This window comes from Buteo buteo, chromosome 1 (assembly GCF_964188355.1).
Source record: "Buteo buteo chromosome 1, bButBut1.hap1.1, whole genome shotgun sequence".
Taxonomy (NCBI): domain Eukaryota; kingdom Metazoa; phylum Chordata; class Aves; order Accipitriformes; family Accipitridae; genus Buteo; species Buteo buteo.
The window spans coordinates 31552793-31578341 of record NC_134171.1 but is presented as its reverse complement, the minus strand read 5'-3'; the positions used below and the strand labels follow the sequence as shown (position 1 = coordinate 31578341).

The 25549-nt window shown below is 41.3% G+C and overlaps 2 protein-coding genes across 6 annotated transcripts in view; one reads left to right on the top strand and one right to left on the bottom strand.

The window, feature by feature from the left end:
- PAICS (phosphoribosylaminoimidazole carboxylase and phosphoribosylaminoimidazolesuccinocarboxamide synthase) overlaps nucleotides 1-8728 on the bottom strand; it is a 43930-nt gene extending 35202 nt beyond the window's left edge. Inside the window, exons 1-2 of one of the 5 annotated variants that reach the window (XM_075026367.1) lie at nucleotides 8316-8728; nucleotides 3376-3462 (exon numbers count right to left, since the gene is read on the bottom strand). In XM_075026367.1, coding sequence (XP_074882468.1) covers nucleotides 3376-3462; nucleotides 8316-8703 — 475 coding nt within the window. In that variant the 5' untranslated portion in view covers nucleotides 8704-8728. The remainder of the gene's footprint in view (nucleotides 1-3375; nucleotides 3463-8315) is intronic. The other 4 variants (XM_075026384.1, XM_075026395.1, XM_075026375.1 and 1 more) reach the window with 4 other exon arrangements.
- PPAT (phosphoribosyl pyrophosphate amidotransferase) overlaps nucleotides 1-25549 on the top strand; it is a 54805-nt gene that overhangs the window by 24904 nt on the left and 4352 nt on the right. The window contains exons 2-10 of the mRNA XM_075026502.1: nucleotides 11073-11139; nucleotides 14651-14857; nucleotides 16998-17110; nucleotides 17230-17375; nucleotides 18640-18712; nucleotides 20573-20724; nucleotides 21980-22107; nucleotides 22416-22637; nucleotides 24590-24710. Coding sequence (XP_074882603.1) covers nucleotides 11073-11139; nucleotides 14651-14857; nucleotides 16998-17110; nucleotides 17230-17375; nucleotides 18640-18712; nucleotides 20573-20724; nucleotides 21980-22107; nucleotides 22416-22637; nucleotides 24590-24710 — 1229 coding nt within the window. The remainder of the gene's footprint in view (nucleotides 1-11072; nucleotides 11140-14650; nucleotides 14858-16997; nucleotides 17111-17229; nucleotides 17376-18639; nucleotides 18713-20572; nucleotides 20725-21979; nucleotides 22108-22415; nucleotides 22638-24589; nucleotides 24711-25549) is intronic.

The following is a 25549-nucleotide window of genomic DNA, read 5'->3' as shown; positions in this document are numbered from 1 at the left end:
CTAAAAGGGCAAGCCAGGTTATGGGGGTTGGACACTTGAGTCACTGAGCTTTGTGTCATGGCAAAAATATCAGATCTTTGCTTGTAGATACAGCTTCAGTGGAGCAGACTTGTGTATAATAACCTGTCTGGGGACAAACTTGTCCTAGATAGACGCATTCTTTGCTAGTCTCCGTAATTCATTCTAGTTGTGAAAAAGCTGTACTAACAGATACCAGTTTTTTCCCTATGAATCCTGTGTTATTCGGGACTCTGCAGCAGCCAGCTCACTGATACGTTTTTGAGGAGGGTGGTTTTCAGGTAACATATCAATTATGCTTTCTTCATTTCTTTGTGAGGAAGTGAAAGAAAATGCTTGTTTACAGGTGAATGCAACCATAGGAATTGCCATGATTGGCAACTGCCAACACCAGATAGGCTTGATGTAGTCACTGCTCAGTGTTACTGGGAGTACTTCAAGTATCTGTATTTCCAGAGTGGTTCATTCGTCATTACCAGAGAGTGCCACGGAGAACAGAGAGAAAAGGCACGGGGGAAGAAAAGAGGAAGAAGAATGCAGAAGGTGCTCCCTGCACTTCCCAGTCAAAGCCATAGATTATGGGGCAATCTGGGAGGGATAAGGTTTTTTTAGTCCTTGCGTAGACCAGTATTTCTCACTAGTAAGTTAATTTGCAACTGAGCTCACTTTTGGTTGTGGATGTTAGTTCAAATGAGTTCTAGTGACTCGGTGCATTGCTCATTCTTTCTGCTGTAGGCAGAGTGGAAAAAGATGCCCTTGTTCCTCATTCCCTTTAAAAACATTGTGATTCAAAATATCTTACCCATAAGCACTGCTTTGAAACAAAGTTGTTATGGTCACTGTGAAAATCTTCCTTATGTCTCAAATGTATTTTAGCTCTCATTTGTTTTGAAAAAAAATTAAGACAGTATTGGGTTTGTGTGGCAAGGTTTTGGTAGCAGGGGGGTTACAGGGGTGGCTTCTGTGAGAAGCTGCTAGAAGCTTCCCCCATGTCCTACAGAGCCAGTGTCAGCCAGCTCCAAGACAGACCCGCTGCTGGCCAAGGCCGAGCCCATCAGCGATGGCAATAGTGCCTCTGGGATAACAGATTTAAGAAGGGGGAAAAGTTGTGGGGCAACAAAAACGGCAGCCGGAGAGAGGAGTGAGAACATGTAAGAGAAACAACCCTGCAGACCCCAAGGTCAGTGAAGCAGGAGGGGGAGGAGATGCTCCACGGAGCAGAGATTCCCCTGCAGCCCGTGGTGAAGACCATGGTGAGGCAGGCTGTCCCCCTGCAGCCCAGGGAGGTCCACGGTGGAGTGGGTGGATGCCTGGACGAGGCTGTGACCCCGTGAGAAGCCTGTGCTGGAGCAGGCTCCTGGCAGGACCTGTGGCCCCATGGAGAGAGGAGCCCATGTTGGAGCAGGTCTTCTGGCAGGATTTGTGACCCCACGGGGGACCCACGATGGAGCAGTCTGTGCCTGAAGGACTGCAGCCCATGGAAGGGACCCACGCTGGAGCAGTTCATGAAGAACTGCAGCCTGTGGGAAGGACCCACATTGGAGAATTTTGTGGAGGACTGTCTCCCGTGGGAGGGACCCCACACTGGAGCAGGGGAAGAGTGTGATGAGTCCTGCCCCTGAGGAGGAAGGAGCGGCAGAGACAACGTCTAATGAACTGACCCCAACCCCCATTCCCTGTCCCCCTGCGCTGCTGCAGCGGTTTGGTAGAAAATATGGGAGTGAAGTTGTGCCCGGGAAGGAGGGAGGGGTGGGGGGAAGGTATTTTGAGATTTGGTTTTATTTCTCATTACCCTACTCTGGTTGACTGGCAATAAATTAAGTTAATTTTCCCCAAGTTGAGTCTGTTTTGCCCATGATGGTAATTGGTTGAGTGATCTCTCCCTGTCCTTATCTTGACTCACGAGCCCTTTTGTAATTTCTGTCCCCTGTCCAGCTGAGGAAGGGAGTAGTAGGTGAACCAGCCAGGGTGAACCCACCACAATATACATTATTTTTTTTAGCTGAAAGATGTGTTTATGCCATATTTGATATTTTTCTAAGCTTCCTCAAAATGAGAAATCTGCTGAAATGAAACCAAAGTATTAAGCACTATAGATACAAAGGGCTCAACATTTTTCTTTTAGTGGTGTCTGAAAAAGTGCCTGAAATCTAGACTTAAGAGAGGCACTAGAGAAGACATTTTACTATCAGTACATACTTGAGACCCCATGCAATTGAATTTATTTTGCTGGCTTTGTAGAAAGCAGCTTTCTCAGAATTGAAGATTTTTTAGCAGGCCAAATGAACCTGCTTGGCAGTGTGTTGCAAGAGCACTGAGTAACACAGACATATTCCTGTAAAATTTGATTCAGATACTTTCTGTAAGAAAAGTTTTGTTTAACTATATGTGCATATAATTCCATGTGAGATTCTTGTCTCTTCCTTAATTTCTTGTTATGCCGGGCAAGAGGGGCGTAGTGTGTAACGCAAAAGTTGTAGGTTTAGCTGGGGCCTTGTTTTCTCCCTGAATATGGCACCTTGGAGATTCTGTAGTGAAAGTTGTTGTAACTGGACAGGGATGTATGCTAGGGCCTAGAGGGTATGTAAAAAATGGAGAGAGCACGTAGGAAATTCAGGACAGTGCTGCTGTTCGTCCAGGCAAGGAATCAGCTCATTGGCTGCCTAATTCTGCGTAAAATGTGTTCAGGTTTCTCCCTTCCCTTTAGCAGCCCCTTGAAGGGGCTCACACCTAGGATCTTCTCCCTCTTTCTGGCTTGCCAGATCTGTGCCTTTGCTCTGTAATGACTTTTCTGAGGAAAACTACTATAGTGGGATGGTTTCCAGATGAGTTGTTGTATGGTTGGTTGGACTAAAGTGTTTCTGACTACCCCTTGCTTGGAGAAAGGATACAGTTGCTTTGAAGACCACTGCAAATCTGGATTGCTCAGTGGGACAGGTCTGACCTCTGCCTATCTCTCCTGGCTCAGGCCATCACTCATGCTGCTTTAAGTGGAAATTACAAGAGTTGGAGAAAATCCGCAAGTTGACATGGGTATCACACACTACCATTTGGCATACTTTCCACTAGCATTTAACAAAATTAATGTGGTTAATATGATTAAGTTACAGCATGGGATGTGTTTTGAATGTGAACGGTGGTCATGCAGGAGTTAGTTACATTATATACAGCAGTGAGTATTTAGTGATGCATGAGACTGCTGAGTGCTAAAACTGGGAAGGAGATGGTGCAAAAGTGTGGCTATTTTAAGGATGTATTGATCAGAAACAGAATGACGGCGTATTCAAGCTATCAGAAAGTGCTCTGTCAGCCATGCTGCTTTTTAGGTTTTGATCTCTCTGCACCATCATACTATACCTAGTTGAACTGGTCTGACATGTGACATAAAAAGTAGTGGATCTCCTGGAGCATCCTCATCATCTTCTAAAGAAATTGATATTTCACCTGGGAAGGAAAAAGGTTTTAGATGAAAAATAGGTATGGACTAAATTAGCTTAAATTAGTTTAAGTGAAAACGTCCATACAGAATGAGAAGATTATTAACTTTGTAATCTCTATACTTAATTTGTATTTAAATTAAATTTAAAATTCATTTGGCCTGTCCCCATAAGGGCACACAAGTTTTAGGAGGCAAATTAAATTATTTTACACCTTGCATATGAAGCCTGTTTGAAATGTATTTTAAAATTCTTGTGGAAACTGACTTGATTCTAGTGATTTGTATGCTTTTCTGACTCTCAGTGTTTGGGGTGGGCAGCACATTAAAAGTACAGTTTGAAAGTAGATAATGAAAATATGGGACATACAAATAAAAGTGGACTTTGCACACGGATTCAGATTACCACAAATCCATTTATATAACAAAAAAAGAAATTCCAAGAAGAGTATTTAGAGAAGAGTCTGAAGAAAACAAGAGTGTTCTGCAAAGAGTCCTGGAAATCAATGGAATTCATTAATGGCACAGGGAAGGCGGGAAGATGTTGTGACTAGAGAACAGAGGTATTTGTAGCCAAAAGGGCTCAGTCTAGCTTTTTACAGTATAGCATTCCTACATTTGCTTAAAAAGCAACACTATAGCAATTGCTATGTGAGTTTGGAAAGCAGCATATGTAAGTCAGGTTCTGAGCCAGCTTAATTTTCACAGAGGACAGACTTCTCAGTTGTTCTATGGTAATATGCTGCTGTATTCAACCTGGGATGTTGACGGTAGGTTTGAAATGTTGATTCACTGTATGGGGAGCTTAGCTACTGTCAGCTCCAGCCAGGCAGGTCACGCAGATCAAAGCTACCTGTTCAAAGGTACTGCGGTAGGTAGTTCGTCACAAGGAACAGTAACGAGGTGCGGTTAGGATGCAACCTGGTATCCCTGACGCAAGTGAAACTGAAAACTGCATTTGGATTAATTTGGAAACATTATCCTAAATCCTCCTGACTTTCAGCAAGGCTCAGAGTGACTCATAGATGCAGTGGCCTGATCTCCGACTGCTCCCAGCTGTCCGCCTTGCTTCTCTGGCAGGAGCTGCTACCCCTGCGGCCGGGCTGAGGGAAGGAGAGGTGCGCTCATGCCTCCACCTCTAGCACCAGGACTGGCGTTTTATCTGCTTAAAGAGCTGCAAAGCGAACTACAGGGAGGGGAAATAAATTCTCTCTTGGAAGGCTGCTGGGTGTGCCATGGGTACTAGGGTGAGCAAGTTTAATTACACTGTAGTATTAAAAAGAAGCAATTTATTACGTTAAGTAAACAAGAACAGTTAACACAAAAAGATGTTAGAGTATTTGATGGGGGGAAAAAAGCATCTGATGAGCAAAAAAGTTACTCAATAAGAGTAACTCTCATTAAAAATACATATATATATACACAATACTTGTCAATGACATGTTTAACGTTAAAGTCCAGACATGGAAAACTATGTATGAGTGGCATTTTCAAGTCGGCATTTCCAAAAGATCTTTTTGCATTTCTAGGAGCTGTCTGAGTTTTATACATATGATAATATTCTCATTGCTGATGCATTTCTGCTCAGAGTTGATAATTTTTCTGCGTTTGCTGTGGTAAAGTGAAGGGCAAGGAAAACGGCCAGTGCATTAATATTTAAACAGAGAGAGAAATATAAAAGAGCGCAAGTAACTTAACATGAATTACTAGGTGGGCTTCACTTTTGTAAATCAAGTACTCAATTTATTAATACTTAACTTGAGACAATCAAAACTAGTTAATAAAATGGGAAGGTCATTCATCTGAACTCTGATGAATGATACCATTTTTCATAGTGCACCGTCAATCACTACATGGATTTTCTTGGTTGTTGATTACTGGGATAACATACAAACTAAATTTTAAGAGAAGTGAACATGCTGAGTTGTGTCTTTTTTAATGATAATTTAAGCTATGGCTCTGTGTTTGCCTCTGAAAACTTGTATTTTGGGAGAACAGCATGAACATTGCTGGCTTGCACTGCTGTATGTGCTTATGCAAAAAGTGTCATCTTTCCACAAATGAGCTGGGAATTGGGAGGGGGGTGTTGCTACCAAGTTTGTCCAGACACCTTTCTCTCAGATTTGATTGTGATTTTTCAGTATTCATTTCTTCAATTACGCTTTCAAAAGAAAACTGATTTTACAAGATATGAAAAAACCTCAGGGAAACACCATAGAAATACCATCCAGTCCAATAAAAGCAGGCTCTTTTTTTCTTCCTTTCTGTTCCTCCCCCTCCCCAGCACTCTCCTAGTAGTTGAGATAATCAAGCAAATCAAACACAAAGACATGCTTTGTAGCTTTACGTTAACAATGGGTATGAATATTTAGACTGAGGCTAAGCAGAATGGTAAAAATACAGTAATTTCTTTGGGAGCATGCCCTGTCCCTCACCACATATTTTAAACAAAACAAATTAGTATAGCTGCTAGGTTCTTAAGATAAAGTAAGACGTGCATGGTGGACAGTATTATTTGGGACAGGTTTTAGTTTGCTGATAGCATTTTGTCTTTGCTACCCAAGTCACAAGCCTAGACATCCTTCGTTCCTCCAGCTCGGTCAAAATAAGGCTTCTCGGCCTCTTTCTAAAGAGGGCAGGGACCATTTTCCCCTCTTCTCCTGTTACGCTCTGGGTTGAAAGGGAGAAGCCCAGGAGGTGACCTGCAGGGACGCAAATGTACTCTGGCCAGTTTATTTTACGGAGGACGATACCCCATTAAAGCAGTGCCCTTCTCCCGATACCCCATTAAAGCAGTCCCCTTCCTTCTCCCGCAGGCCACCAGTCAGGTTCACTGCTGGGGCCGGGGCAGCAGCCTGCCTTCTCCTCTGCGGCGGGGGGGAGAATCGCATCTCCTTCTCTGCCCCCACAAAACAAACTTGGGAGCATCAGCTGCAGAGCCACAGATGCCATTTACACCTTACAAGCGCACTTGAAAGTACTGAGCTGGGCAGACGTGGCAACTCTGACAGCAGTCGGAAAAGGACTGGGCCTCTAGTACAGCATTACTTGCTTGACTTGTATTCTTAAGTGACAAAAGTTGATGTTCTCACAGCTGTTCTCTCTGCCCCTTGTTAAGGATGTATGCATTCTGCGTAGCTGCAGGACACACTTCTATCTCAGTGTGTTTTCTTTGTGGCTGAATTGTGGCTGTTGTGAAAATCTTCACATTTAAATCCTTACCACTAGTGTTGCATTATTACAGTTAGTTGCATTTAATTTTTGTTTATCCATAAAAATGGTCTGTTTGTTTGTTTTTAAGGGACTAACAGAAATGCTTGTGCATTTAAGCGATACATTTCTCACCTTTAAAACCAGATTGTCCTCCTGCTTCAAAATGAGGTGTGTCTCACGCAGGGGTAGTTTTTAAAATATACATTCTAGTTCAGGATTCACAACCGAAATTAACGTTTTCTGATTTAAACTTGCTAGAGGTGTAAGGCAGATGAGAACTAGGATTAACAGTGCAAACTACATCAAAACACAGAGGGCAATCTAAGGGCGGATCCTCAGATGAAGGACACTGTCTTAGTTTCATGTGGTCCTCAGAAGTGTAACAGCTTGTTATTAGCTTCAGTTCTGCAAGTTTAAAAATAAAAATGGATTGCAATACACAGTGCAGAGAGCACATGTTAAAATATTATAAAATTGCCATTTTAATTTAAAGGGACTTTGACAGATTAGAGGCTTTCTGTTAGGGATGACAAATTAAGGTCAAGCTTTTCGTTAAGGTACACAGTGACAAGAAAAATGGCTATTTCTTTTCCTCAGACCTGTAAAACAGCATTGTAGAGGGAGACGTGGAAGGGTACAAGAGCAAGCTAGATGCCCAGCTCCTTTCTGTGCCTTTGGCAATCTCCTCTGATACTAATGTCGAGTTTTTTGTTTTCTTAAGAAAGATTCACAATCGTAATTAATGTAAATTGACACATACTGTGGGAACAAACGGCTAAACTTTGCATTTCTTTTTTTAGCCACCTCGTTTTGGTACTTGTAACTATTACTGGGGCTTATGCTTCAGTGACATTTAGGATGTGACAAGGAGATTTGAGTGATGTCAAATAGCAGATTGACCCTAATGAAATGTTAAGCACAGCTTAAATGCAGATGTAGAGAGGGCTGAATAAAACAAGAGATGCAAATAATTTGGTAAAAAACCCTCCAGAATAAAAGCAGTTGTATTCATTTCGTTTGCCTCAAAATAGTCTGGTAAACATGCTGATTTTTACTTTCCTCAATATATTACAATTTTTAATGAGAAGTTATTAAATATTTGAGATGTTTAAGTTGAATCACTTACAAAATAACTTCATTTACCTTTAGCCATCATGCCCAAATTTTCAGTTGCAGAGAAATAAGAATACAAATCCTAAAATGCACTTGTATCACAACTAACGACTTTTTAAAAATCATGACCGTTTCAACCTTTACCTTCCTCTTCCTTTAAGTTTACATCTGAATTGGAGCTCTACAAAACCTCCTTCCAAAGTACTGCATATGAATGTCAAAGGGAAAGAAAACAGCTTTTCTCAATTTAACATTTCAACCCTGCACCAGGAGCCTTGACACCAGCCAGTACTCACCGAGGCTGCAATACAAGCCGTTAGCATAATTTTGCTAGAATTACGCTGTATTTACAGACTTCGACACTGGTGGGTGCTAACATTTTATTCCCCTGCGCGAGGAGTGCATCAAGTCAGTTCTAACAGTGCTGTTGGGGCTGTGCAACCTCCGCTTCGGCTCGAGCAAACTCAGGCTTCGGTTTTGTCCGCTTTGGGTTTTAAGCAAAGAGAGAAGAATAGAAGCAAAAACAGGTTTTTACCTTGCGTGCTGTCTGTTGTGGGGCTTGTGTTCAGCTGCGTCTCAGTCGCAGAACACCTGCCGTTCTCTTCTGCCGCTAATTGTGTGACCGGTTCATATCGCAATATGGCATCCAGATCATGGAAAAACTTCATGGTTTTAGTGACATCCCCAGAGTTGTGGGCATATTTAACCGTTCTGTATTCGTACTTCAGATTTTTATACTTTGCACGGCACTGTTTCCAGTCCCTGCAAACTCCTAACTCCTGCAACCTCTTAGCAATGTAGATAAATATTCCTTTATTCCTCAGGGTGCCGTGGAGTTGCTTTCTGATATTTTTTTCCGACCAGACGCTTAACAAGGCTTTAACCTCCTCCTCAGTCCAATGCTTCCCTGCTCCACTCTCCATGTTGAAAGTGACCTGGAAATGATTCACTATTTCTAGCCAAGATTTTGTTTCCTAGGAAACCAGACGGCTGGTTGTCAGTAAGCTCCGCCGAGTTGAAAGGATCTAGTTTTACTGGCTCAAGCTGCCTGAGGGGAGTAACTTGAGAAACTGCCAAATAAGCAGGCTCCGTATTAGAGGCCGGCGAATAAAGCAGCTGGGGCGGGGGGGGGGGGGGAATGGGTTGGCTTTAACCCTTCTTGGCAAGGAGGGCGTCGGTACCAGCACTGCGGGGTAAGGAGAGGGGAAAACAAGAGTCTCGCACCATCTCGTTGCTTTAAAAAAAAACCAAACCACAAAACAACACCACTCCTCCCCCCCCCCCCCCCCCCAAAAAAAAACCAACAACAACCCACCGCAACCTTGGGGCAGCTCCTGCCTGCCGTGGGGGTCCCAGCCGGGAGCCCTGGGGCTGAGCCTCCCCAGCAAGTTGCAAGTCGGCAGGGGTCGGTGCGACAGGAAGGCGCACAGGATCATCCTGCTGTACAGTTGCTCGTCCCTGTAGCGTTTCGGTTTGAACTGATGGTCGCCTGTACGCATTTTTAACGCTAATACTCATTGGTTATTGGTGATGTTTTGATAAAAAGCTTGCATCCTTAAAAACGTGACTAAATTCGTAACGTGTAAGCTTTGGGGTCGTGAAATCGAGCTTCCTTTTCTTTCATTAGTGCTACAGGAAAGATGGAATCCAACGGCTTGACAAGGGCCTTGCGTTCAGGTTGTGGGCTTCCCGCTTTCTCGCTATTGATGATGTTTAAAGGGAGAGTGTCAGTGTTTCAATGGAAATTGCCTGTAATATTAGCATGGGAATTAAAAGTTGCTGAATGCACTGTATCAACCCTTAAGTTTTACTACCAGGCTTTGTGTTTATAGGTGGGACATCTTACTGAGTTAAAATAAATGTGTTTAAGAATGTCCTCATCTCTGATTTTTCTCTTTAAGATCTGTGTCAATAACAGGTTAAATTCATTCAGGTATGGGTGAAGTTTGTCTGGTTTCATTTTCTGTAAGCAAATGTTCTTGAAAATTTTGCTTTACGTACAACTGGGGCTAGTGACCAATAAAGGGATTTTAGGAACTGGAGAAAATTTGTAATGAGCATGGGCGGTTGTAGTTTAGAATCCATTCTGTAGATTTTTTTGTGCCCAATTTTATTGTTGCTTATACTAAATAATTCCAGTGACTTCAGTTGAGTTAAGCCAGCGTAATCACCCTAGCATCTTCATCTAATATTCTAAAACTATTCTAAATGTTTCCTTTATTAAGAAGAAAATTTTGCTTTTCAGTCATTATTATATATGAGAGTGGAACAGGAGCTAACCAGTCCACCAAAGTCCCTATGAGTGTTTCAGGCATGGTGGGCATATGGCAGCAGGTTTTTTAGAGGTAACACTCTGCCTTATTCCAGGAAGCCTTTTAAAGGAAGATCAAGCAGCCTGCACTATTACCCACAAAAAAATCCAGTCTGCAAAACATACCTTTTCAATGGATAAGGACTGAATTACAAACCTTGGGCAGCTGTGCAGTATTCTGCCCGCGTTGCCTGCCCGTGGGCTGGACGTGCACCCAGGGACCGAGCCTGGGGGGTCCACCCGGCTGGGTAGAGCAGGGAGCAGGCTAGGGAAAACTCCGTCATTTCAGCTGATACAGCTCTTCTGCTCCACAAAGCACAACTGCCAGCCTGAGGCTCATCTGCTGTAAGAGAAGTATTTCCATTTGCAGTGACGCTGTACACCAGGCTTGTTTTGCTTGAGTTCAGAAGCTGTGATGCCTGATACTAGTTTTATGTGCTCAAACACTTTTATCAGAGGGCCCATATACCTTTTAGAGGTGTAAATGCTAGCCTGACTGCTTAAGTGCAAGAATGGAAAAGCTTCCGCATAGGTGATCAGTGGAAGAGACAAGGTATTCATTCCCTTAAGCAAAACCATCAGTTTCTTAACAGTCCTCCCCAAACCAAAGCAGAAATAGAATTGTGCTATAGAGCCTACTACTCGAGCCTAGTCTATCACTGCAAAGTGGCTTTTCAGATTAAGCATCTGCTGTTATTTTATGCCCACACTGAAATAGGACTGAGCCAGTGCTTATTAGTGGAAAGATTCCCACTGAATTCAGTGGGCTTAGGCACAAACCTTATGTGACTGTTTTGAAATAAAGCATAACATGGGCAAGAAGCCAGTTTTGATTACAAGCCTGTAAAATAAAACAACAAATAACCTTACATTAAAATTTCATGTTGTAAAGAACAGATGAAAAACCACCAATCCATTGTATGTTAAAGCATTTCATTCCAAGCATTTCAGTGCTTTATGTTCATTATATTTTGTCCATAGGGGCCAGGAGAGTGCTGGAATTGTGACAAGTGATGGAGAGTCATCCCAGGCATTCAAAGTGCACAAGGTAAAATGTAAATGAATGTTTCGTAGATGCCTAACTGAGATGCATGAAAGTTTGTTTCAGCTAGGAAACAGAATAATGAGAGAGAAAGTAATACGTTTTGGTGGACTGTTTTGGTTTTGTCAGTGATAGCATCTAATTCTGTCATTTGTGCAATTTCTGTCTTAAGTGCATGTTTAAAACAAATACACCAATGTTACCCTGCTGGGTGTATCCATGCTCACAGTGGCAGACACACAGAAGTATCCAGATCAGGCTATTGATGTCACAAAAACTACTTACCAAAGTCAGCCCTCACCTAAGGTGTTAACTCTGGAGTACCCATGCAACTTGAGATCAAAAGAAAAGAAACACAGTTACAGGCTATGCACAAGCAAATGGATGACTAATTATTGCATTAGTGAGACTCAAGGAAGTGGCAGCTGCTTTACCCATAGGTAAAAATAAACAGAATAAAAGATTGAATGGAGGCCTGAGAAGGTCACACAGTCTTTCTCGAGCTCAGAGAATCCCAGGGGATGTTAAAAGACATAAAATGGCCATAGCCTCGGAAGTATTATGCCAGGAGAATACCTGCACGCTTTGGGGATGTTTCTGCTCATTCTGTATTGAATAGTGATCAGGAAAAAAATAATCATCAGCCTATTCCATCCTGGAAGAGCAGAAAAATGAAGAAGAGCAGGAAGGAAGGAAATAAGGAAGGACAGAAAATAAAACTACATCAGCAAAATAACAATGGGGCAATTCTTGATGTGTGTTCTCTGACTGCAATCAGAAAGCAGTTTGTCTTCATGTTCAGAGGTCTCTGAGGAAGATTAATTAAACTGTTCAAATGAGTCCAAGAGCAAGAACTGCTTTGCTGCAGCAGCATGTATATCTATGCATGACTGCTCAATGCCTCATGCAAAATCTCATCTCATCAAGCATCATGTTTGTCACTTCTTCAGGCATTTCCCCCCTCCTATGTGATTCTCACACACACACACACACACACACACACATAGACACACTCTTAAAAGCAGCTTTTCTCAACTTCAGCACAGTGTTACCTGTTCTTCATTCCTGCTCCTACTCGGGTTTCAGCTTTCCTTAAAGTTTATAGGAATTCCAGCTTCCTTTAAAGTGGGCTGCTGTAAATATCCCATAGTAAAAAGAGTTTCTCAGAATGAACTTCCAGGAGCTGATATCATAATTTGCAGTGTTTCCATGTTACTGAGCTGCAATACTTAGCTGTCATGCTAAGAATTTAATTGGCCATCTCATCATACCAGCTTTGATATTTTAAGAGTTGCAGAGCATGTGATGGTTTCTTTTATCCTTGGAATATGTTTCTCAGCTACAGCATTTTTAAAATCTGTAATAACCACAGTGTAATAAAGAGCCTGTGGAGTACAGTTTAAATGTCTTGTTTAATCTTGGAAGTGGTGCTAATGTAACAAACATTTGGGTCTGTTACACTTGTGAAAATATATTTAGGACTCTGACTGGTAAACTAGTCCATAAAAATGTCAGCAGCTAAGATGCTACTGATTCCATTTGTCCTCCAAACTGACTCTTCTTCATAGCAGAGACAACAGGATGGAAAAGGTGCCCATTCTCACCACATTGCTTTACTACCCAATGCTTCCGTGCAAACTCACTTTTGTCAACAGTTTAAGGCAATACATATATTAAGAGTACAAACTGGAACACCTAATGCATGGGTATGTGTTCCCTTCTGATTGTTGCCAGCCTTTGACCATGGATTAATAGCCCTTGACAAAGGCTATTAATCCTTTGTTTTAAACTCTCCTAGAAAGACTTGGTCCAGATTGGTCTGTCCAGATTGGTCTGTCAGAGCCTTTCAGCTAGATTTGTATAACAAAACATTACTGTCGTAGCTCTAATAACTCAGGATGTGGAAAAACTTACATCTGTTGTATAGACATAGCGATAGCAGTAGCAGAAAGACTTTGCTGATTGTTTCACACCTGGATATGCAGAAAAATATATTAAAGTAGCTATTCATCAGACCCATGTTCTGGCATGTACCAGGCCTTGTATAATATAGACATAAGATTGTCTTCATTGGGAACTTTTCATACTGATGTAATTCACATTTGCCCCCCCATACCAGCACAATCTAAATCAGAGGAATATTTCAAACTGCAATTAAAATATTAGGTACTTGCGTAACCAAATCTGGTTTAAAACAACATTGCTTGTTTGAGCTATTGCAAGGCTTAACGTGGCCACATCCATTAATACTGGACCTGTGAACTGCCCAATCTCCTGTTAGGATAAAGATGGCCTAAGTAAAGTAAGAGTGCATGGTTACATTTCTGTACATATATGAGCACATGACATAGACTCTAGACCACCTTTATGCCATCTGTGAGACAATAGATGATAATTATCTGGCATAAAGTTTGCTAAACAATTAAAGCAAACTTATACCAGTTTGAGGCAGTAACTTCTTAACATGATAGTAAGTATCCTAAAACCACATGTGCAACCACAGCCTCTTGGTGTTCTGACTCCATAGCAGTCACAGCAGGACATACCCTAAAGCTGAGCTTTCTTTAAGCTCTTTTAGTTGAGCTCTGAAAACAGTTCACCCAATTTCCATCCTTCCTGTCGCATCCCACTCTCTTGTTGTACCTACAGCACAGGTTATGAACCATTCACAGCTTCAGACCTCTCCTGTGTATCTTTGAAGGTGCTAAAGGAGTGTTATCATGTGTGCTATCATGTATATCACAATTACCACGTGTGATAGGGAAACATTGCAGAGAAGGATGTAAATATTTTCCACAGGCAGCAGCAGAAGCAGGAGTTTGTAGGAGGGCCTGGAATACAGTCTTAATTTCTACTCTCTGTGCAGTTTTTTCAGGCTATTCTTGCTGCTCAAGTGTCTCCACATAGTACTTGTTGCCAAAAGAAGCGCCTGAGAGCTGACTAAAAAGTTTTGATGCATTTCTGCTTTAGACAGAAGGCAACCTGGCTATGTGAAAAGTTTGATTTAAGTAAACAATGAAACCTCTTGGAAAAAAGCTTTGCTTCTGACATTGGCAAGAATGACAATCAAATCTAATAAATATTAACATGGACCCAGTATAAAAGTAAATCCAATATACTGCTAACTTGTAAAAGGTATTCTCTACGTAGAATTTTCTTCTCACAACGTTTTTCTTCTTTGCCTCTCTTCTGGCAGTCTTTTTTCTGGTGTTTTTAAACAACACAACAGTGCAGTAGTGTTTTTCAGAAGATATATTTTTAGTCAGGGAATAGATTGTTCCATGAAGATCCTCAGCACAGAAATGTATATTGCTTTATTTAAAAACAGGAGTAATGGGATCTGATATATCACTGTGACACCTATTCAGATTCTTTCTTTCCCATGTCTTTCAGGTACTTGCCTTTCTCTTTTAAAGTAGCTTGTATTAATGCTGTACCAAAAACAAACACAAGGAGAAATGAGGAAGTTGCCAGGAAAACAAAACCAAACAGAACTTTTTTTCTTTTTCTCCCAAAGGGAATGGGTCTTATAAATCACGTCTTCAATGCAGACAGCCTGAAGAAGCTGTACGTTTCAAACCTCGGTATTGGGCACACGAGGTACTCCACGTCGGGAATTTCTGAGCTGCAGAACTGCCAGCCTTTTGTCGTAGAGACTCTTCATGGGAAGATCGCTGTGGCACACAATGGAGAGCTAACAAATGCTGTACGACTCAGGAGGAAGGTTAGCATCTCCTTTGGGAGGCTCTGGCATTGTTTCCGAGTATGAGACAGCAATGAGCAATAAGTTTGCTGTGACTTTTCCTTAATACCAAACTGCTCAGGGTAGCAAAAGAGCCCCCAAATCAAAATAGATCATTTGGGGGGAAAAAAATCCCGGGGAGGGGAGGCATTTGTAACTGTCACAGGGGATAATTCACCAATCCTCTAGAATGGAAAGCCGCTGCCCGAGCATTCACACAGCAATCAAGGAGTGGCCCACACGCCACCTTGGACGTGAACTGCTGGGAGCAGAGTCCCTTCGCAGCAGGCGGGTGCCCTTCCGACTCCTCACACACACTCACCCTCGGGCCCTGCTTCTTCCCGCAGGCTCGACCCCAGGTGCCCTGAAGCAGAATCCCTAATCAAGGCCTTCAACATAAAAAGCGTCATTTATTCTACCTATGGTGCACAAATTTAGACAGTTTGAGCTGGGTGCCTCCGAAGAGGGACCCCAAACACTAAAATCCCTGGGCAATTATACCCTTACAATCTAAGTTCCTGCCCCTCACACCATAGTCTTGTCCAACAGTAATATTTGGGTCTGGGGTTGTCTTCTCTCTCGTTGGGGCCTTTTTCTCATCTCTAGGCGGGTTCTTTCTCTTTCCTGCTTTTTAGACTAGTTGTTACTGTCACCTTTTCCTGGCTCAAACTGGCTCTGGGGCTTTGCGAACCTTCTTTCTCCTCCCATCAGAGAAGAGGTCATTGTTAAGCAGAAGCATTATACAAGCTACAAGTTCTGCTTTATCATGAACAACTACTTTTAAGCAGCTAAACAAAGTCCTTAAAGCCCTCCAAAACACATTAACAGCCTCTATAATTTGTATACATTCCTGTGCCATTATAGCCTCACAAACTTCTCCCACTATTGCCATGTGCTCTTCACCTCTCCTTCAGGCGTGGTCCGCATGCTCATGTAGCTCAGCTTTGCCACCTTCCACAACAGATGGTCACATTCCTGTTAATCAAGTGAGACCATAACAAAAGACAACTTGGCTTGAAGCTCTGCTTCTTTGTGGGTGCTGATAGAAGGAGCAAATCATAATGCTTAGAGTTAGGAGAGGCATAATAAGGTGAGGTAATTGTAATATGAAATGTCTAGTTTGGAATATTATCTTTATTTGTATTTCTGGCTTGCAAAATTAATCAGGAGCACTGTCAGGACATAAACCAACAAATGCCAGATTTTATAGTGTGTTTGGCTAGAAGGGTATGTGTTAAAGAACCAAATTAAATTTCAGCAGATGTTTCATTGTGAAATCTCTTCTATGATATGTTCCATCTAAAAGCAAGACTATATAATCTTGCATTGAAGCGAGGCAAGTGTATGGCATGCCCAAAGGAACCTAGCCCGTCTTTAATCAGAGCCACAAGTGTATGAATGGATGGGAGAAAAGAACAGTGGTGAGGAAATGTAGATGGAGAGTGGAGAATCAGAGTTACATGAGATCTAAAATTATTTCTAAAGATAAAAATTAGGAACTGTAATGCATACAGTGTTGAATGAGTTGTAACAGTTGGCTAGATACCCTGCAGATTCTCTGTTCCCTTACAAGCATAAATACACCAAGACAGAACAATTTGACTGACTGGGTCTAACAAACTTTTAAGTTGTGGGATTTCAGTTTTTTAATCCCACTCTGCTTCCCTTCACACCTCTTTTTTTTTTTCTGTTCTTGCTTTGTGCCCAAACCACCATTCTGCCTTGATATCTCTTTCTGTATCTACTATAGGTAATTTCATATTTTTCCTTCTATATTTTGCGTGTCTTCCCAGAGCAAGCAGAAGCACAAAGCTGATTAAATGGCCCAGATATGAATTTATGCCCTGAATATTGGTCATATTAATTTTGGTTGCATGTGGAGCAAAGGAATGAGATGCAAAGGGAGAAATGTAGTACCAGGCATAGATGATTGTACCAGCTCTTTCTATGTAGTTGGTTTGTTGGAAGAAATTCGACATTCTTATGATCTGATCACCTGAAGGACTGATATGTTTTAAAACATTTGTTCATTGCACAAAGGTGTTGTTAGATTAAAATCTAAGCAGTGTTATGTGGGATTTTTTTTTAATGTTGGTAACACTTTTGTTTTGTGTCCTAAAAGCTTATGCGGCATGGTGTAGGACTGTCGACCAGTTCTGACAGTGAACTGATCACCCAGCTGCTGGCTTTCACACCTCCTCTAGAAAATGACGATACAGCTGACTGGGTAGCAAGGTAAGGAGGATGGGTTTCAGAATCAAGAACAGCAATCTAATCTCAGCATGATATGCAGCTGTAAATGCACACAGCTGTTTGTGTGACACACGATTATGTTCACCTATGTCTCATTTCAGAATAAAAAATTTAATGAATGAAACTCCAACTTCATATTCATTGCTAATTATGCATAAAGACATAATCTATGCAGTACGTGATCCATATGGGAATCGCCCACTCTGCATTGGTCGCCTTATTCCAGTAGGGGACATGAATGGAAAAGGTAAACCATATATATATATTCATATACATATACATATATATATATGCATATATATAGCTTGTGCCTGAAATCACTGATATAAGTAATTAAAGCTACACTTATTGAGGTGTAAGTAGGAATATGTGATGCAAAAGTCAGTTTTGAAAATTAGAAACAAAAAAAAATGTTGGTAAGGAAAAAATAATTTGTAGGAAGTCTGCAAGCATCTTTTCTGTTCTCAGCAAAAGGGAATCCTAGTGACCTGATGACAGTGTCAGAATTAGGCAGCCCAACTGTAATAGAATATTTGTGAAAATGTAATTAACATCTCATCACCTAAACAGGAAAGCAGGGATGAACAGAATCACAGAATGGTTGAGGTTGGAAGGGACCTTTGGAGATCATCTGGTCCAAATTGCCTGGTCAAGCAGGGCCACCTAGAGCTGGTTGTTCAGGACTATATCCAGTCCAGAAACAAGTCTGGTTTCTTCCTTTCACCAGTAGTAAGGTGGCCGAAAAGTGCTGGATTACTGACAAAGTATTCCTAAATTCCAAGCACTCCCAGTCACACGTAGTATAGTAATAGAATATTATACAGTCAATTTATGGGAAAAATTCATTCTGTTCCTGTTTAGCCTGCATTTTCCTTGAAGTGAGATTAAAATCTGTTCATTCATATAAAAATAAAATAATTCAAAGGCAAAGTAGTAAATGTTTCCGTATCTTCACAAGACTTGGTAATTTTAACCACAAGAAAAATTATCAAGATTTTTTTAAAGCATACAAATTTTCCTACCTTATGTTACACAACTTGCTCCTTCCTGTGCCCGTCTCTGAAAACTCTCCTTACTGGAGCGCAATCCAGCATCCATTGTAATCAAAAGGATCTATCTATCCACATTTAACATAGGGAAAGTAAGGAGTTTCTTGTGTGAACAAAAGTAATTATGTATATCTAAAGTCAATGTACTAGAATTGGAAAAGTTTGAAAGAGTGCTGAGATAACAAAGGTAGTTATCTGAATTGTCTGTCTTCGTGAACTGTTACTTCCGCTTCTGCCTAGAACATGTTTATGATGTTTAAGTTTGTTGTTGTTGTTGTTGGTTTTAAATAATGTTACAAAACTTTGGAATGCTATACCTTTTAGTTAGAAATTACAACAGTCTTTCATTGTGCACTTGGCAACCTAAACCATAGCAAGCCAGATACTGCAGTAGAAATGCAATTGTGTGGGGGGGTAATGGTAACACGAATTGTGGACTCTAACTGAAATCTTTCATTTCAGGAAAAGATAACAGTGAAACAGAAGGATGGGTAGTCTCTTCTGAATCCTGTAGCTTTTTGTCTATCGGTGCAGAGTAAGTGCCCCAATTCTCACTTCATCTGAAAGCTCTCCTCAGGCAGCGATTAAATATTAAACCTCAAATTGCCAAATATCATAACATATAACAACGTGAAAGACACCAAGGATTAGTTTGTTGGGCTGTTGGGGGGTGGGGGGGAGTGCCAGTCCTGTTTTTTGCCAGTTTATTTTCTTGAACAGGTTAATGTAAAAGAATTATATGTTCAGAAAGTAGAAGTAAAGACAACTTTACTATTGTAAAGTAAATGCCTCTTACTTGTTGCATTAAACCTGGTTATCCATATAACTTTTTAATTTTAGCCTTCTTTGCAGCAGAATCGTTGTATTAAAAAAATAATTCTTGAACTACAGAAAGGTTACACTGGTAGCTCACAGGCTGGACTAACCTGAGCTGTAGCATATGCTCTGACAAGCCAGCGTCCTTGTTGGAAAAAAATTATGGGCTCCTGAAACGATTTCCATGCGTGCAAACACCCATCAGAGCCAAAATATGAGATGACATTCATGTTACCTCTCTAGCTAAGATAGTCTGAAAAGGAAGGTGTGATACTTTCTCTGGACAAAAAGAGAAGGGCAAGAAGCTTTTCAGGAGACTGCAAATTGATCTTTAGAAGTTTGGAGTGGAAGGCAATTGTGAACTAGAACATATTTAAAGTAAGAAAGATTATGAGGAAGCATATTTAATTTCCTAATCAGACATTATAAAAATGTGCATTTGGGGACTAGACTAATAAGTAAAGTTGGATCCTCTTCAAATAAAAAACTGTGAAAAATTGCATTAAGAACACAACTACCGAATAAAAAGAAATGTAAAGCAAAATCAGGAAGCAACATGACTGTACTTCAGAGGTCTTTTATTCCATTCTGCAATGTTTTGTTGTAGGTGTGGTGTTTTCTGTTATTTTGCTGTAACTTCTGCCCTGTCTCCATAGGAACTATTAGCTGTTGGTAACAGGGTTTTTCTTGAGACAATTTATTACACATATGCATAAGAATAACTGTTTTCTGTAACTTCAAAATCTCTGTTAAGAGAAGCTTACCTTGTAGAACCATCAGCTGAAGCCTGTGGGTTTTTAAAAAGGCAATTTTGTCTAAACTTCTGCTGTAGCCAGTGCTGCTGCCTGCTAATGCTAGTATCTGACCAGTGAATAATCAGATTTGCTCACCTCTGATTTATATCTCCAGATTATTTCAATATTTTTTGATAGATTTAGATTGGAATTGTTAGAATAGCCACCTGAGGACTCATTAAAGGATCTAGAAAAATGTTTAATAAGGTTAAATATTGTCACATAATAAACCTAATACTATTCCATATTTCTTCAGGTATGAGAATTGGAATGTACATTTCCAGTCAGCTTTATGCCATTCAGGGGTGGCTGCCTGTCACCACTAGACAGATAGTTCTCTAGATACTGGCTTGCAGGGCAGGATTTTTTTGGCTACCATCTTTATTCTTGATTATGTTTTTTATATTGCATTATAATGTTTATTAGCTTTCATAGAAAAGTCCTCTAGTATTGATCCAGGACTAAATTATTAAAATACATTTAATCTCAATTAAGGCTGTACTAGACTGAGTACTGTACATCTCACATATAGAAAGAATACCATAATTCTCTGGTACTGAATATTAATTTACTGCTTTTGGGTATTAATTCAGACTGTTTTAGTAAGGGTCACTTGTCTTAGTATGTTGGTCTTAAAACATTGCAGGTCAAATCCTAAGATAGAAGCAAACTGTCGTGTTAGGATGTTCAAAAGCATTTTTTCCTGTCAGTTGAACCTTGTTTGTATTTCAAAATTATCATCCAGGTTCAGGACATTTCTAAATGCTATGTATTTTTCTTTCAAGGTACTATCGTGAGGTCCTTCCTGGAGAAATTGTGAAAATATCCAGATATGATGTCCAGACACTGGATGTTGTACCAAGACCTGAAGGAGATCCGTCAGCATTCTGCATCTTTGAATATGTTTATTTTGCAAGACCAGACAGTATTTTTGAAGGTAAGATGACGTAACGTACAAAGCTCTTCCCTAAATAGTGGGAGACGTTATCCTCGAGAACAATGACTCTGGAGAGGATCTGGGATCATAATAGGGTACCACTGAATGTGAGCTTGCAGAGCAGGGCTGGGACAGAATGGGTTGGCACAGTTCTTGAGGAGATAAAACTCATCAGGAGGAGCATGTAATATCACCTTCCTGTTCCTGGCTGTGCATATGGCCTCAGTCAGGCTGCCTGCGTACTCCTATGGATGGGATGAAAAGAGCCACAAACATAATTAAGGTAGAGGAAATATCCCTTAAACATGAGAGACTTAAGAAAGGAACTTTACTGGTTCTTGGAAAACTTTCTAAAAATTAGTCTTACGAAATAGGATCTGCAAAACAACTTCATTGCGGTGTTTTCTTTGCAAGAAAGGGTTATTTCAGGAAGCTACCTTTAATATAACTTGTAAATCTATGCATTATCTAAGTACTTGGGGTTGTCAGTCTAATGCTTTTATTGCTATTTCAGTAGAAGCCCTCAAAAATTGCCTCAATGACAAGATATTAGCCAGAACTCTCATATATAACAAACAAGCTCTTCTTTGTTTTCTATGGCCATGCCATCTGTTGATCCTATACAGTTCCCCACCTTTATAAAGCCAGTTTTACCCCACATCCCTTTTTTTCATGATCCTCTTACCCTTCAATATCCTCACTTCTTGCATTCCTTAGTACTGCTGCTGTACCCTTTGCTGTGCTTCATCTCATCACGATACCTTCAGTTCCCTCCCATGTTGCAAATTTTTTAGGACCTTAAAAGCTTCTGGGGCCCCTTATCCCCTTACTAAATTTGGGGTCAATTTTGCCAACTGATTCAAAGTTAATAAGCGGGCAGAGGCAGACAGACTGAAGGATTGCACAAACTTTGCTGGAGAAACGACCCTAAAAATAGAATATGCACATTATGAACAGGCAGGCATAATTTCTACTTCTTTCCTCCTGTAAATAGATTTTGTAACATACAGAGGACCTTTAGTTACCTGATTAGGGCAAACTGGATTTTAATTCTCTGTGTAGTGACATGAATGTGAATATTAAAATAGGACATTATGGAAGGAAATAAAAAATCACCTTATGTGAGTGACTTTATTAGTTCTAGAGCTTTTCTCACTGACTTCTATGCCTGCAACTTGCCACAGAAATTTGTACAGCAAACTGAGAGGAAATCTGTATTATGTATACCAGGAAAAACACTTCTTGCTGTTCTTAGGTCAGATGGTGTATTCAGTCAGGAGAAGATGCGGGCAGCAGCTTGCTATTGAAGCACCCGTGGAAGCAGACCTAGTCAGCACTGTTCCAGAGTCTGCAACCCCAGCAGCTCTTGGTTATGCTCAAAAGGTATATGTTAACTTGCCTTTTTTTTCTCCCAAGCATATTTACATATATCTCTTTTTCTAGTGGAGTATAATGGTATGGGCCGTTAGAGTTTTGTTTTGATAAAGCTTTATATCTTGAGTACGCTGGGAACTCCTGTTGGTCATCTGTACTTGTTTTTTCTGTCATTATTCCACTACATTAAGGTATTTCAAAGTTTTTTTGGTTACTGTGAAGTCATACTAAATCCCAAGGTTGCTTTAAAAAAACAGTAACTGAGGAAAAACCAGTTCTTTAGATGCTAATTCTGTTTAACTGTCTCCTGTTTACAGTGCGGACTACCATATGTTGAAGTACTCTGTAAAAACCGATACGTAGGAAGAACATTTATCCAGCCAAATATGAGGTTACGGCAACTTGGTGTTGCAAAGAAGTTTGGCGTTCTGTCTGATAATTTTAAAGGCAAGCGAGTTGTTATCATTGATGATTCAATTGTGAGGGGCAATACCATTTCACCCATAATAAAACTACTGAGAGAATCAGGAGCCAAAGAGGTAAGTTAATTTTCAATCAGTACAATTGTGATGGGTTGACCCTGGCTGGATGCCAGGTGCCTACCAAAGCCATTCTATCACTCCTCCTCCTCAGCTGGACAGGGGAGAGAAAATATAACAAAGAGCTTGTGGGTCGAGATAAGGACAGGAGAGATCACTCACCAATTACCATCATGGGCAAAACAGACTCAGCTTGGGGAAAATTAACTCAATTTATTACCAGTCAACTAGGGTAGGGTAATGAGAAATAAAACCAAATCTCAGAATACCTTCCCTCCACCCCTCCCTTCTTCCCGGGCACAACTTCACTCCCATATTCTCTACCAAACCCCCCAGTGGCACAGGGGGACAGGGATGGTGTTTACGGTCATTTCATCACACGTTATTTTCTGCTGCTTCATCATCTTCAGGGGCAGGACTCATCACACTCTTCCCCTGCTCCAGTGTGGGGTCCCTCCCACGGGAGACAGTCCTCCATGAACTTCTCCAATGTGGGTCCTTCCCACGGGCTGCAGTTCTTCACGAACTGCTCCAGCGTGGGTCCCTTCCACGGGCTGCAGTCCTTCAGGAGCACACTGCTCCAGCGTGGGTTTCCCACAGGGTCACAAGTCCTGCCAGAAAACCTGCTCCAGCGTGGGCCCCTCTCTCCACAGATCCACAGGTCCTGCCAGGAGCCTGCTCCAGCGTGGGCTTCCCACGGGATCACAGCCTCCTTCGGGAACCCACCTGCCCTGGCGTTGGGTCCTCCACGGGCTGCAGGTGGAGATCTGCTCCACCGTGAACCCCCATGGGCTGCAGGGGGACAGCCTGCCTCACCATGGTCTTCACCACGGGCTGCAGGGGAATCTCTGCTCCAGTGCCTGGAGCATCTCCTCCCCTCCTTCTTCACTGACCTGGGGGTCTGCAGGGTTGTTTCTCTTACATGTTCTCACTCCTCTCTCCAGCTGCCGTTTCTGTCTGTCCCAACTTTTTTTTCCTTCTTAAAAATGTTATCCCAGAGGCGTTACCACTGTCGCCGATTGGCTCGGTCTTGGCCGGCGGTGGATCAGTCTTAGAGCCAGCTGGTATGGGCTCTCTCTCGAACACAGGGGAAGCTTCCAGCAGCTTCTTACAGAAGCCACCCCTGTAACCGCCCTGCTACCAAAACCTTGCCACACAAACCCAGTACAACAATACAGATGTAAATAGAAGATTGATGGGAGGGTAAAGCACAGGGTTTGTCTTCATTTGTACTACACTTTTTTTCCTTATTTAAAAGAGCAAATGCGCAAAAAAACAATGGCTAGTGCATGTTTATCGTGAAGATAGGTTGAAAAGTTTCTTTTGTATGACTGTGATTTTGGGGACGTTAAGGGAGGAGGAACAGGTCTCCGTTTATAAAGCACTATCTGGCAAGTAGAGAATGGAAAACAGATTAGGTAAGATCAGAAAATCAAGTATTTTGGTGTAGTATTCCTGACCTATGGGTGACTTGTGTTACTGCATTAAGTACAACCACATACTCAGGAAACAGGCATGTGCCTTAAGTCACCAGAGCACAAAATTTTTAATTGATTAAGATTTTTCAATTGAAACAGAATGTGCAAGTCTGTCACTGGAGAAAAAATGTTCTGTAGAATATTTGACTTTGTAACTGAAATGTGCATCAAGGATTGAACACCACAGAAGAAAAGCAAAATCAGGATGGATTAATAATAATAAATAATAAAATAATGTTATTGTTTTTAATAACATTAGGAAATACTGTAAAAATAAATTCTAAAACTGTCTTTCTCCTGATGTGTTGGCATCTGAAAAAAACTTTATCTTACTTTTAACCCTTTCATGACTTCTCTGTAGTGCTGTGTTCTGCTCTTCATAATTATTTTACAGAACTAGAACTTTGCTATTGTGTTATGATCTGCTGACCTTTACCTTATAGTTGTCTGTTTTGAAACTGTATTTTTATTCAGGTGCACATCCGTGTGGCTTCACCTCCCATAAGATTTCCTTGTTACATGGGAATAAACATTCCAACTAAAGAAGAACTCATTGCCAACAGACCTGAATTTCATGACCTTGCAAACTATATAGGTAAATGCTACTTTTTCTTTTTTTTCTTTTTTTTTTTTGAGAGAGATTTTACCTGTAGATGTTTTATTGTCTACATCAAAATAAAGGACAACACATTAAGGCAACAGTGGCAAAACTGACTAAAAAATCATAAGGTTGATACACTAAATATCTGCATTGTGAGTACCCTACCGATCAAGCCAATTTAGTTACATACTTTTTTTTAACACAGTTAGTGGATTATATTTCTTCAAACAATAGAAGGCATTAGAATAATTGCATAATCATAAGTTACAAATAAGGTGTGACAACACAACTTTCCAATACTTAGAGCTTCTTCTGGGAAAGTGCGGTGGGTTGACCCTGGCTGGATGCCAGGTGCCCACTAAAGCTGCTCTATCGCTCCCCCTTAGCTGGACAGGGGAGAGAAATAACAAAAGGGCTCATGGGTCGATAAGGACAGGGAGAGATCACTCAACCAATTACCATCATGGGCAAAACAGACTCAGCTTGGGGAAAATTAACTTAATTTATTGCCAGTCAACCAGAGTAGGGTAATGAGAAATAAAACCAAATCTCAAAATACCTTCCCCCCACCCCTCCCTCCTTCCCAGGCACTACTTCACTCCCATATTCTCTACCTAACCCCTGCAGCAGCGCAGGGGGACAGGGAATGGGGGTTGCGGTCAGTTCATCACACCTTGTCTCTGCCACTCCTTCCTCCTCAGGGGCAGGACTCATCATGCTCTTCCCCTGCTCCAGTGTGGGGTCCCTCCCACGGGAGACAGTCCTCCACAAAATTCTCCAATGTGGGTCCTTCCCACAGGCTGCAGTTCTTCATGAACTGCTCCAGCGTGGGT